The 14,755-nt window shown below is 39.7% G+C and overlaps 1 protein-coding gene across 7 annotated transcripts in view; it reads right to left on the bottom strand.

Annotated features, from left to right (window-relative positions):
* Positions 1–14,755, bottom strand: part of RAB27A (RAB27A, member RAS oncogene family) — a 71,264-nt gene that overhangs the window by 15,201 nt on the left and 41,308 nt on the right. For 6 of the 7 annotated variants that reach the window (XM_074964763.1, XM_074964760.1, XM_074964764.1 and 3 more), the window contains one exon: positions 1,011–1,184. In XM_074964763.1, the coding sequence (XP_074820864.1) occupies positions 1,011–1,163 (153 nt within the window). In that variant the 5' untranslated portion in view covers positions 1,164–1,184. Of the gene's footprint in view, positions 1–1,010; positions 1,185–7,079; positions 7,332–14,755 lie in introns of those variants that run through there. The other variant, XM_074964765.1, reaches the window with a different exon arrangement.

Below are 14,755 nucleotides of genomic sequence, written 5' to 3'. Positions count from 1 at the left end.
TATGCTAACAAGATGGGCTTGGTGCCAACTATGAACGTGTAAGTGAGGCAGGGAGCAGTGTTGCAGTGGTATGGTAATCAATGTGGTTCTCCATTGCCTCAAATCAAAAATAACGTTTCCCACATATTTTAGATAATTCAAGAGCCACCTCCTGAATTCTTTGAAGACAATGGGAGAATGGGTTTCCCAGGTAATCAGGGCCCAGATCCAACACCCAATGCCAGATTATTTTCTGTACTGGATGCCCTGTTAGTATAATAATATTATGGCATGAATTGTTTACAATATTTATTGACAGCATCCTCACTTCCGATAAAATTTCAGCAACTAAAGTTTTCCAATTTTATAAAAAATGGCTTTAAAATATTCAGGATGGATCACAGATTTTCACTAAAAAGTGATTAAAAGGAGGAAATCCTGTAGATATCCATTCAAACTTTGTTGCATTTAAAATCGAGACCTTGTTAAATAAATGTATTAGAGTAGCTTTTAGTTTTCACATTTTGACCTCAGATGCTTAGGAGTTTGGAAAACATAGGCGTCCTACAAGCGCTGCAAAAAATTAACACGGTTGTCTTTGTTTACTAGCCTTTGGTTTATAAAGAAATTTATGTCAATACATCTTCAATTGGGGCCAGTTCTGCAGGCCTTCCCTTGTGAAAAGTCTACCGATGAGAATGGCAGTTCAATTTACAGGGAATGGTCTGAATGCCATAGCATCATCCGTTGCTATCAGTACACCTCACTGAATTTGGTTTATTGGTTAACTGCTTCTGCAGAAGGGAGTAACAAAACAATTCTTTTGTGGACCTCACAGAAACAGCCTTTGTTTTATCTGCAGTTCCTAGAGAGACAAGAAGGTATTCTGTGCCCATGATATGTGCTTGACTATGCAGTGACGATCAGGAGATCTGGTTTTAAAACAGTAATTTTTATGCAGCTGATGGCTAGATTTTTTTTTTTTAAATAATTGTACATTCAAAATAGCTCACAGAGTTGCTGCAACTTACCACTCTCTTTTCCCGAAAGTCAATACCCACTGTTGTGATAAATCTGGAATTAAATTTGCCATCTGTGTACTGGTAAAGGATGCTGGTCTTTCCTACTCCAGAGTCACCGAGTGCTAGGAATTTTATGAGGTAATCGTAGTCTCCATCAGACATAGTGAGATCTTTGTAGACCACCTTTACAAAGCAAAACAAAAGAGCACTTCTCTCATTTCATTACACAAAGAAAATGGCAGTATTCTGAATACATACATTTGTTAATTCTAAGTCTCCACAAAAACTTGTTTGCAACTTACTTATTTAAAATAAAGAGAAAAAGAATGGGCCTGATTTTGCCCTCCTTTACACTGGTTTTATTCTGGTGTAACCCCACTAAAGGGCAATGATGGAGCGGAGGGTCAAGCTTAACATTTTGAAAGGCTGAAGCCAAATTCAGCTCTGACCTCAAGGGACACAAGTCTACTGACCTCAGTGCCTAACTACAACAGAACTGATTCGAACTCAATATCAGAAGAAGCCAAGGGCCAATCTACTCTCACCCCAGTTTTACACTCGGTGCAACTCCAGTGGCTCTGACTGAATTACTCTTGATATACACCAATGTAAGTGAGAGAAAAATCAGGCTCAATTTGTTCGATAAAGAGAGAAATCAGCTGTTCTGGATAAACTCCCTGCCGGTCAATGGAAGGTACAAGTGAACGCAGGATGGTCCTCCACAATAAGAGTTGCTACAGATCATCATTTATTACAAACAAAAAAAGGAGGAAATAAAATTTTTACTTTTTATAAAAAAGCAAAAAGCAACTAAGTACAGAATTAAAGTAATCTGGAAAACCATGTACACAGCATTAGTCACAGAACTATCTACATCCGTATCTGAAAGTTGCGGCAGTTATATAAACACATCTGCAGTATCCTTCTGAACTAGTATTCACCAGAGCATACTAGATTTGGAATACTGAAGAATCTATTTTATTCTCTCCACTTTGCCCACCACAAGCAGCAATTCAAAAAAAGGCACTATACTGCAGTAATCAAACTATATTGCACATTTTGGGGGGATGGGGGGTGAATGCACCATACATACCAGGCTCTTTTAAAAGCCGCTTAACAAGAAGTGCTCCATGTCTTATGCAAAATGAATTTGGCAGGAGTTTCAGGAGATGCTCCTCTGGATGATCTAAGACGACTGACCTATCCTCTCAACTTAAGTGTTGCTTAAAGAGTTCATTTTCTTCATTAGTCATTGAAGACAGATAATCCAAACAGTCTCTCCAACACTTTCCATCTATGTTCTTGATGCAGAAGTCCACAATTAATATAAAACCTCACTACCCTTTTTATAAAGGCATGATGGGAACACTGTTAGCATCATTCACTATGTTGGGTCACAGTTACATTCAACCTACTTAAAATGCCTTTTATATACAACTATATGGTATCTGTACTAGGCCTTTAAAACTAATTTGGGACTTAAATTGTACATGCATGGTCAAATTTTCAAATGCCACCTGAAACTGAACCCCAAATTCTCTATATCTACCTTCTTGTATGAAAACAAAGATATGAGGGTGTAACTGGCAAATCCAGGTTCATGTGTGCACAAAAACTTGGATTAAAAAACAAAAAATCCCCTTCCCCCTCCGTGGGTGCAATTTTAGAAGCTAGTTTGAGATCCCTTGAAAAATATGGTGTTCTTTGAAAGGCACATGTGGACATTACAACACAGAAAATAGCCAGCTAAACAAAACCAAAACACTAGAACTGCCTATCATCAAAACTTTTATTTTCCAAGATTTCACTTTACGCAAAATTTTGAAGAATTAGTATTTTCACATGGAATACATGCAGATGAATGTGACTGCCTATGTTTCTTATACAAAGCTATTTTTCCCTCCAAAACAGCCTGTTTTTCCACTTAAAAACATATCTGAGCAACAGTTTTCATGGAAAAAGACCGTTTTTGAGTTTGTAATAAAATAGAAGACAATTTTCAGGTATTTTTGTAATTTATTGATGATAGTTTGAATAGTTTTACCAACCACTAAACCTAGGTGTTTGAATACACTGCTTAACACTACTATAGAAATTTAAAATTTCTAGTCTTACCCCCTTTGCGGATTTTAAAAGAAAAAAAAGTATAAGATTTAAAATTTGAAGTGAAAAATTATGTGTTTCAAAATGCCTAGACTGTACAAAGCAAGTCCTAAACCAACCACATCAATTCCAGGAAAAATTCAGTGTATATGGGGATTGTGCTCTAGTAGTTTCCTGTTTGAGAGTAGCTACTGATCTCTCCTTCCCCAAAAGCAGTATCTTGCTGCCTTATGCAGCTTTTAAAGGAAAACATCTAAAAAGAAACCTGAGTAGCTCTTCCAAAACCAATAGACATCTAGCACAAAAAATTACCAATTACCAGGGGGAAGAGGTATCAAAATATGAAAAAAGAGAGACCATAAAATGAAGTACATTCTTCTTGCAAAATGTGAAATTTGGGCTGCAAATAATATTATTAGAACTGTAATACTATTTACTGCTCAAACTATACAAAGCTGTAAGGCTAATCATTTCATTAAGTCCATAGTATTTCAACTACATTCTTCGCACTACAACTGTCCTCAACAGCATAGCATCAAATTCAGTCCTTGGTCTCTACTGCACAACTTGAGGTTTGGAACAAACTCCAGACCTCTAGTGTGTGGGTGTCAATCACCACCCCTAAGGTAGGAATGTAGCTACCTCTGAGGCTTTGGCTTTATTACAAAATTTTATTTTGTAAACAGAACATGACTGTGATGAGTTTAGTTAGCCAACACGGTGCAGAACCCATGACACTAGTCAGTGCAGACAAGATTTTTCAAAGGCACAAGTGGCAGGTAGGTGCTTCATGGCCACTGACTTTTAACTGGAGTTTGGTGCCCAGCTGTCATTTGTGCCATTGAAAATTTCCCCCAAGCATGACTCCTGTTCTGCATCATTTCAGCTACTCATGATGGAATCATGCTGGCGTCAGGGTTGATGAACAGCTGATACAAATTCTCCACCTCTACACTCAGCACAAAGTCATGGTCAGCTTTGGGTCAGCTAAATCAACTTTCCACACTCAAGTTTTAAAACATGATAAAATGTGGTCATGACATTAAGCCCTCAGAGATGAGATGAGACGAGACATTCAGAACTAGCAGGATGATTTCTATGCTGTGTGTGCAGACTTGACACTCCAGAAACACATTCACCTACCCTCTATGCTAATAACATGATTGCTATAACCCTAACATTTTTTAAAATCTTCAGATTGACTATGACTCCTTCCTAATGTTTAGTTTGTGATTAAATTAATGCTTCCACATCTTCTGCCAAGCTACCTTGCAGTCCTTTGTAAAAACTTTCCCTCTTTTTAAATATACATTCTGTTGTGCATAAATCTCTAAAATTACTGGTATTTTAAAAATGCCTAGCTACTCACCAAGTGCAATCTGCGACTAGTGTGTTACGAAGACAGGTCACCCCGCTCTGGGGGCTTATCCACATGCTGCGTTAGTCTGCACTAGAGAGGTGTAAATTCTAATGTGCACTGACTGGCCCATATGGACCCTGCTGGTGTGCACTAAAGTAAGACACTAGTAGTAATGCTACCCTTTACTCCTAACAGACTGCTGTTGTGAGAAAAGTACGTGTGTATAAGGACCTCAGAAGATAGATGCAACAGAAGTATTAGCAGCAGCACGTTTGGAAATGTGGGAAACTATTATACTTCATCTCACTTTGTATAGTTCGCTAAAACTTACTGTAAATAGCTACCGCCCTCCACTGAGCAAAGGACAGAGCTAGCACAAGATTAAACATATACACCTTCCAATACAGGAATTTGCAGAATATCTGTTTGGATAAGCTGCCGCACAATACAGACTGCTTTTTACCCCTGCTTCAATTCACCATATAGCTTGTAATTAACAATTTGCAAATGGCTGGGAACAGGGCCAGGAGTCCTTAACACGAAATAAAAGAAAAATACATTCCAATCAATCCTTGACAAGGAAAAGTTCTTCCTCGATCAAGTTAAAGTTCATATCACGCCCACCTCTCACCCTACAAGATAAACCCAGTATTCAAATATTTCCAGGATGTGTTTACCGTGAAAGCATCAACCTAACCCTGAAGAGAAGCAAGAGTTCTTTTCATTGTCAGTCCCAGCCCTGTCCTCCTCCCTGTACAAATATTTAAAAAGTGTTCTCCACCTTCCGCCTTACAAGGCTTACATTCCAGGAATCTAGAAGCATCCACATTTCTACTATATAAATTGACACACTTTGTTAAATAGCAAAATCCTTCAAGGAGTTAAAAAAACAAAACAAAACAAAACCTGATACATATTTTTTTTAAAACAACAAACACTGCCTATTGTATAAAAGAAAATAAACCACAATAAAAAGTATTACATTTATATAAATCTTTACCCATTAATGGAAAAAAGGTGGAGATGGGACAGATGAAAGTGATGGTTTGGTGCCCAAAGTCATAGATTTAAAATACACAGAGGATGAAATCCTGCCCCCAGTGAATTAATGGCAAAACACCCATAGGCTTTAGTGGGGCCAGGATTTCACCCAGCTCTCTGTAACCACCAGCTCAGACCCTAGATGGGCGAGTTCAGTCCCTCGTTCTTCAGTAAATAAAACCGATTTCCTTGCCATTTGCTTTCAAAACAAAATTCTTGTCTGCTCAGGCTGGACATTAAAAATCCCATGGAACTTCCATAAATTGGGGTTTGCCTGGATCCTTTGGCAAAAATTCCCCACCCACTTCTGTATGTTATGCATTGCTCTGCGTCAGTTGCTACTCTCTATCCCAAAGATGCCCTCATTTCAGTGGTACCATATGCACACAGCTTGTGAAGCTCTTTGGGATCTATCAGGATTAAAAGTCCTATATAAATGCAAATTAGAGACAATAATTCAGCCTGTGTTCATCTTTTGGGAAGATGTCAAAAGGGGGAAGAAGAATTGTGGATGTTAAAATCAATTAAAAAACAGAAGACCTATAATCTAAGAGTTAGGAGTTGGTATAACTCCTTCATTCACATGTTTTTTTAATCAAAGCTCTCAGCACTGCAGCACACTTTTCAGTCCCTTCCGGTCACATTCATATGCCCTAAAGGGAGGCATAAGAAATCTAGGAGGGAGTTGGATATAATTAGAACCCAGCAGGAGGTCCAAAATAGAAATAATGTTGAGGAAGTCCCTTCCAAAACTAAGAGTAGGAAATACAAGAGCAACTCCTTTTTGCTGAGAACTGTAAGTTACCAAAGGAACAGGTTACACAGCAAGCACTCCAGCCAACTCTTCTCTTTTTATGATCCTCTTGTGTTGTGGCTGCATTTGATACTTCATAGTAAAACACTGGGATGGACAGAGAATATGAAAATCTGGGAAGCTCCATTGGCAGTTTGCACTGCTGGTATGATCATATTATTATCTATTTCAATGTGGCCATGTCTGTGGCATCTCCAAATAATTATGCCTACTCTACTACTTACTTCTCTGCCAATAGGAAAGGCTACATGTTTCTTGAGGCAAGTACTGCTCCTTATAAATGAGTCTATTCACATTAGTTTAAGGTGGTTTCACATTAATAGGCTTCTATCAGCTTTACATGGTCACGTTTCACCTAGGGTACATTTGGTTATAAACAATACCATGATGCTGCTGTGTGACAAAGCATTCAAGAGTAGGGAAGCTTTGTTTGTGGATAAGTTAAGGAAATAATCTTGGCATACAGGATTTTCCCCTTTACAACGCAATATGCCCTCTGTACACAAACAGCTACTTCATGTTTTTACTAAAAACATGTAGCTAGTGATTGGGGGCGGGGGGCTTCAAACCAGATCGGCTTACAGCAATAAGGGTGAAGCTCAAAAGAAGAACAGACTAATCATGGAACTGGTAGTTAAAATATATGAAGGCACAGACACATGCATTTTAAACTACTATCTGTACACAGGCTCTTAATCAGACTGTCCTCTACTATGTTAAACACAATTTTATACCCAAAAAAATTATATATAAAACTTACCTCCACTCTGTTCAAGAAATTTGCTGGTCTAATCTGAGATACTTATTCCTAGCAGGAGTAGTTTTCTAGCTCCACCTGTTTAGCACACAGCCGAGCAGCCTGCGTGTCACCTGTTTGCATTTGTCAGTGACTATTTATAGATAAAAAGGTGTGCCTCATGTCTGTATGTGTAAAGACGGTGCTGGCTGACAGCAGTGCAGGGGAGCAGTTACACACTTACAATATCCCATTTGTTTTCTAAATGGAAACAGCACTTTAAGAAGAGATCAGTATATATCCCACCCAGGAGCAAATAAAAATGGTAGTGAGACCTCTTGTGTGTATTATAATAAATCTTAATATTTAATTGCCTGTTAGAAACAATATCACTATATAAAGGATAGAGTATACTGATCACAGTCAAGCCACATTTTAAAAGGCATAATGATCTTCATATGTTTTTCGACTTTGCATCCCCTTGTCTTAGAGGAGGCCAATATGGCAGCAATCTCTGCTCTCTAGTGTTAGTTTTAATTTATTATCTGTGTTTCTCCCCTGTATATCGGGCTGAATACACAGAAGAGGTTTGGGTGGGTCTGACAGGACCATTTATTTCTAAAGAAACTGAGCAGGATCTTGTAATAATGGAAGTGACTCGTTGGCTGAAATCTCGAAAGCACATTTGCTGACTGAAACAACATATGCCAATACCATTTATACCACTCTAAAATTTCAAAAAGAGAAGCTATGTGTAATCTAGAACTTTGAGACTCCTGGAGATTGAGGGAGGGGGCTTGTTTTCCCTCCTTTCCTCTCAACACCAGCTCTCATAGCAAAGCAAAGGCAATACGTCCTCTAGGAAAATATGGCAAGTGAAACTTGCACCTCCCCCCACACCAAGAAAAAAAGAAAATTTTATATGTAAGTGTCAGTAATCACCTCCATCTCTCTGCTAGCAAGGGCAGCCTACCATAAATGCATTGACTAAATTTCATTAATTTTCACACAGACAGATGTTTAAAGAGACAAGCTAATTAGAATTTGCCAGATAACAGGCCCTATGTAATTAAGTTATATGGCAACTATAATTTTAAAAGGTCATGTGACAGCCATCCTGTTCTTTGTTTGCTATTTCACAAGTTAGAGTCAGATACAGGGGCATTTTGGGATGTATAAGTAGGGGCATTGCCAGCAGATCGAGGGATGTGATCGTTCCCCTCTATTCGACATTGGTGAGGCCTCATCTGGAGTAGTGTGTCCAGTTTTGGGCCCCACACTACAAGAAGGATGTGGAAAAATTGGAAAACATCCAGCGGAGGGCAACAAAAATGATTAGGGGACTGGAACACATGACTTATGAGGAGAGGCTGAGGGAACTGGGATTGTTTAGTCTGCGGAAGAGAAGAATGAGGAGGGATTTGATAGCTGCTTTCAACTCCAAAGAGGATGGATCTAGACTGTTCTCAGTGGTAGCAGATGACAGAACAAGGAGTAATGGTCTCAAGTTGCAGTGCGGGAGGTTTAGGTTGGATATTAGGAAAAACTTTTTCACTAGGAGGGTGGTGAAACACTGGAATGCGTTACCTAGGGAGGTAGTGGAATCTCCTTCCTTAGAAGTTTTTAAGGTCAGGCTTGACAAAGCCCTGGCTGGGATGATTTAGTTGGGGTGATTTAGTTGGGGATTGGTCCTGCTTTGAGCAGGGGGTTGGACTAGATGACCTCCTGAGGTCCCTTCCAACCCTGATATTCTATGATTCTATGTTTCCAGAAGCGACATAAAATTTTCAGGAAGAGCTTACAACCAAAGAAAGGAGCCATGTCTGACAAACAAGGACACATCTTTATTCAACCTTGTCACGTACCTTGCCTTCTGTATTCAGCAAGAAATTAATTCTAGTAGCATAGGGGGTAGATTCATTGGGGACTAGGTCAGGGAGGTGGGAGACAGGCTTCTGTGAGGTGTGCATATTCTCTCTCTAATCCAGGTAGCAGAAGGCAAGCCAGAGAAGAAAGAAGTGATTGTGGGAAAGAAAAGGGGGTAAATTTCTTGGGAAAGTGTAAGATTGACATTGGCATATCATAGCAAGAGGATATGGTAGGAAATAGACTGCAGTATAATCAAAAGGCACTACCATCTAGGTACATGATAGGGATCTATTGCTGACAAGTACTCATTTGAGCAAAGCTACCAAAAATATAGTCTGCCACAAATCTACTGATATTTAAGTCCTAGAAAATGCTGATATCCAAGAAATCCCAATGCTTAGCTCTGCTCTGACAAGCAACTCCATATGGGCTTCCATTTTTATTGTCTCTTGCTCAATCTATACTGAATTTGCTCAGTTTACTGGCTGAAAGATTTTTTCCCCTCCAGCTACCATCCCTGCAAAGTCATCATTGGGATCTGGGAATCAAGCTGGGTTCTTTCAGGCATCACCATCAATAGTGCAGATTCTGAAGACCAAATTAGACCCGCAGGGACACCTGTGCATCTCCACTCTTTTCAGTTTGTCCGCTGACATTTGTGCCCCCACTGCCCATCAATGGGGCTTTAAATAGAATTGCACATATGTAACTATGAGGGCAGAATTTAGCCTCCAGAGCCCGTATTGCTAGTGATGAGGAGCATGAAGGAAAGAACTCCGGCTGACTCAGATCCCAAACTGCCCAAGGTCGGTTAGGAACAATAGCCATCATCATCTTTTTACTTGTAAGCTCTGTAAATTTGATATAGAAATCATGGACAATTAGAGCTAATCCCTCAATAAAAATACTTCCCTCTGACGAATATTTTTAATAAAAAAAAAAACCAGTTCTAAGTTTTTTGAAAGGGCATTTTCTGAAGAAAAATGTTGATGGAAAATATTCAACCAAGCTCTAGGCAAAATGAAGATGGAATCCCACATTTCAGAGCCACTTTCAAGAGATATGAATGGTGGCTTCACCTCTTCTGAAGACTGAATTCCTGTTTCTTTAAAAGAAAAAAATTATCCTGCGGTTATCACAGACCCCAGCTTCTAAGGCCCAATGCCCCAATGTAAAATGTTTGCCCATTGAGTGCCCTGAAAAGCTCGGCTTAAGGGTGAAATCATGTACTGAAGAGTAATGCAGTTACACAGGTTTTTAAACATGGTGGACATGCAAGCTAGTTTGTGTTCAATTCATTGTGTATAACAACTTCAGCACTACATGACTACAGTAGTAGTTATAACTGACCTGGTTTGTTGTGATGGAAATGCCCTTATAGAAGGGGGACCCACAAGAACCCACATTTAACCAACTGATATAGTGAGAAAATCAGAGTATCTTTGTTCTTTGATGTTATAGTGGACTGCCCACAACCTTTTCTCATAGCCTGGGTAAAAAGTTCAGAGCGGCCTCCCTCCATGCCAGCTTTTTAGCAGTGTGACCCTCTGAATAAAGCCTCATTTGGAACCTTGGTCCTTGCTAAGTAGGTCAACGTTAGATATTTGCCAACTAACAGTTAGGTCCTCAGTAGTGAACGGGGAATTACACAAGACTCCCCATTCAACACTTTAAAAATAAAATTACATGATTTTGCACATACGGCAGCTGTCAGCCAAATGGATCCTAAAACTGCTTAACAATTCTTAAGCAACTGTTGTCTACTAAGCCTCCAATCCTGCAAACACTTAGGCACATACTTAAATTGACACACAAAAATAGTGCCACTCAACTAAATTGATTTAGAAATACTCTATAGGAATCACTTCACCCTCCACAGCCATCTCTCTAAAGTGAAACAGAAAATATTTAATGATACACAGATTAGGACAGGAAATGAAACATACTATATCCAATAGAAATTACACGGGGAATTTAGACAGGTAGAAGCTGGAATTTATTTATCCAGGACCCTAGGGTTAGTATTATGGCAAAACTGGCTGGTGATTTTTAATAATCACAAGGGGTTAAGAGTAAAGTCTTATTGTCCAGCTGAAAGATGGCATGTCACTGCAGTGTTTCTTAACACCATAGTGGGGCACTGGTTCAGTACTCATGGAAACCATACAAGCTACTGAATCACTTAACACCTGCAGTACCTGAGGTTTTTCCCTAGAGAACTTCAGTTTCTCATCTAACTATTGATTTACCCCCACCATGACTACTTTATCAAATCCAATGAGTGCACAGCCTTTAACGCTCACCAGGTAAGCAGAGAAATGATGTCACTTGTAGATATTCTTGATGGGAACTATTAAATCTTTCCTTAACCCAAGTAATCTGGGGAAAGAAAGGGTTAGATGAAGTAGACCTAGCAGAACTTCTCCATATTAAACTTTCTGAATTACTTTGTGCTGATGGAGCATTGTGCGGAAAGGACAAGATAGACTTTCCTTAGTGAGAAGTGTTTTTATCTATTAGACAATAGATATAAACAAGAATTAGTGCTGGGTTTTTTCATATAGGGTAAAATTTTCAAAAATGTCGAAGTGACTTAGGAGGCTTACACTGCAATCGTGTGACTGCACCTCATGTAGACATACCTGCACTAGTCTTAATCTATCTAATAGGGCAAAAGATAGCAGCACAGACCCAGGCAAGGAATGTGAGTGAGTATGTACCCAGCATTCTGGGTCAGTTTGCACAGTCCGTGCTGAAGCTTGCGCTGCTGCATACTCCCTGCTATTATTAGTGAGCTAGCAAACCAAAGGTATCACAGGTATGCTGACATGAGCTGCAAACCAAACCACCGACTGCAATTAGACATACCCTATGTTCCACTTTCAAAAATGACTTTGGCCCTTAAGAGCCTAAGGGCCTGTCTACACAATATCTTAGTCTGCACCAGTGGGGCATGAATTCCAGTGTGCACTAATATAACATACACAAACTGGCCTGTGTCGACTCCAAAAAGCTCCCTTGTGTGAATTAATATAGTCTCATTTCAAGAAGTACTATGTTAACACCCACTAGGGAACTTCTAATCTGCACCAGTATGTTGCACACTAACTGGCCTGCGTGGACCCTGTTGGCATGCACTAGAATTTACTCCCAAGCTAGTGCAGACTATGACACAGTGTAGATAAACCCAAAGTCTTATTGCCTTTCATTTTTGAAAAATGGGACTTAGGCATAAAAGCAAAAGTACTAACATTGGCTTAAAAAGCAGACTACTGCGCATTGTCTGACTGACACCAGAACTGCATACTTACTGTATCCTGTCTTCAACAGTGGCCAGTGCCAGATACTCTAAGGAAGATACGAAACCCCCATAACAGTTCAACAACACGATTATGAAATTTTCTTCCTGGAACCTGACAGTTAGTGGTTGAGCTATCTCCTGAAGTGTGAACCTTGATATCACTTTTCAATTTCTTATTTCAGCTAGAGAAACTGCTAGAGTAACAGTTTTAAAATGTGTAGCTTTTAAATTCCATTGCATGACCCCCTCTCAACGCAAGACAAGGGAGAAACTAAGTGCACCTGACTGCTTTACTATATAGCATTTGTTTTATACATTTATATCATACCATCTCTCATGTGTCTCCTCTCTAAACCATAGTTCTAATGTTTTTAACTCTCTCCTCACATGGAAGCCTTCAAATGCCTCTAATCATTGTCAATACCCTTCTGTTTATACTCTGTTTCCCCCTGCTTCCCCAACCCCTGAGTGGCTAGAACCAAACATAGTACCTCAGGGTGAAGGCATGTCATGAGTTTATATAACACTAGAATATTCTTAGTGTCACTCTATAGTCCCTTCCTAATAAAATCTAATACCTGATTTGCTTTTTACAGCCATTATTGCCATGCATTAAGCAGAACTTAATGGTACCTTGGTCTTACCACTAACAAAGTATCAGACAATTATGAGGTAACTGTTCCGCACTATTTCCAATTCCTTCCAATTTAGATACTCTCACTATGTGCATCCCCTTATTTGGCATTTGATTGCTGTGTGCACATTTTTAGCTTCCACTCTAAAAAGGGAATAGAAGGAATCAGATTCTTCAAGAAGCAAGGGAAATATTAAACTGTTAGCCCCTGACTAGCTACATGCAGGCTGAAATCGTGCCCATGCAGAGCCCCATTGATTTCAGTGGAGTTCACTGTGGGTGCAAGGGTCTGTCCCCATTAAGCCAGTTGTAGGGCTTCAATTTGCAAATAGCGATACCACATGTATCCCACCTGAATGTGTCCTGTGGCATCTGCATCCACTGTCAGCTTATTTAGCCCAGAATTGCAGAATTTCCCAACAGAATGGTCAAAATGAAGAGCAGGAACTAGCAGGCATCAAACAAGCTTCACAGAAAAGTTCTTTATTGTGAGAGAAATTAGCTGCCTTACAACTCTATCCTCCTCCCCGAAACTTCCCAGAAAAAAAAAAGGCATGGAAGCAGTAAGTTAGGCAATAGCTTTGCGGATGTGGTATATGACTCCAATCTTACATAAGAGGATAAGAAGAGAAACTAGAAGTCCTTGATATCATTTTGAGAAAGCCAGGGGACACCATCAGAAATGTAGAGGCTGCAGGAAGAGGCCGGGGACAACAGTTAGTTTCATAACTCTTGTTAAAGAAAGACCAAACCAAGGAAAAGTAAGAAGCTGAATTTCATCAGAGCAAGGCTTAGAGAAATTTGTAGGAACAAAAAGGGGAGGGCACAAAAGCAGGAGTTAAATGGAAGTAGTTCAAAGTTAATAGTGTCAGGGTTTGTGCGTGTGTCACCTGTGATAGCAGTAAAAAAAGAAAAACCTATTCAGAATATCATGCATCTTCAATACAGCACAACACCTCCACCCCCATCCCCACCCTCTGAAGTCCTCTGATACTATTGTAAAAATGAGATGCATGAACAAGTATCAAGGAAACAATAAACCCCGAAGAAACAAGGATTCATGGGTAATGGTGGTAAAAATAGTTAACACTTCTGTGCAATAGGTAGACTGGACATCTCATGGGACTGGCAGCTTTCACTTCCTGGTTTCCCCTTTGAATCCAGCCCAGCGATGAGTGCAAGAACTGCAGTTGTGCGCTGCCACTGTCTGAATAAGCACTGCCTGGAAGAAGCACGGTATAACACACAGTTGAGGCCACATATGGGAAAGTGTGCACCCTTCTGCCCCCTTTATTATTGAAGGCCAAGAGTCATGGCGGTGATACGAGCCAAGTTAGTGAAAGCTGCTCCTTTTCCAGCTCTACTAGACTGAACTTTGTGTGGAATTTGGGGTATTGCTCAAGGATTCCGATTCTGTTTTGATGCAACTAGTACTGCTATTTCTGTAGAGGCCTTATTAATGGAGAAATCTATAATCAAAATGTAGGACAATTGTCATCCGCTTTATCTTGAAAAAGCAGGAGATACAGCAAGTGGTGCAATCTTCATGAAATTTTGCATGCATGTAGATTAGAGCTGGTTGGAGGTCAACAGTTCTGTCTCATGACAATTTTCAGTGGCCACATTTGAGAAAAGCTGGTGTAAGGTATCCTATGACATTGATAAATACAAAATGACACTGTCTCCTAACACCGACTCTCACAATTAGGATAAGGAAAAAATATTATTCCCTAAAACTGCTGCTCTGTCTTTTTCAGCAGAGCTTCTGCCTAGAACTAGTCCCAGCCACAATCCTGCTGGGCTTCCTTTCAAATTTAAAAAACAATTCTGACATCCTCATCTACAGAGCACCAAGTACCTGGACTGTCAGCTTAGGAGCCACCCGGATTTCCCTAA

Source organism: Natator depressus, chromosome 10 (assembly GCF_965152275.1).
Source record: "Natator depressus isolate rNatDep1 chromosome 10, rNatDep2.hap1, whole genome shotgun sequence".
Taxonomy (NCBI): domain Eukaryota; kingdom Metazoa; phylum Chordata; order Testudines; family Cheloniidae; genus Natator; species Natator depressus.
The sequence above is the reverse complement of the archived record's forward strand: the minus strand, read 5'-3'. Positions and strand labels throughout refer to the sequence as shown.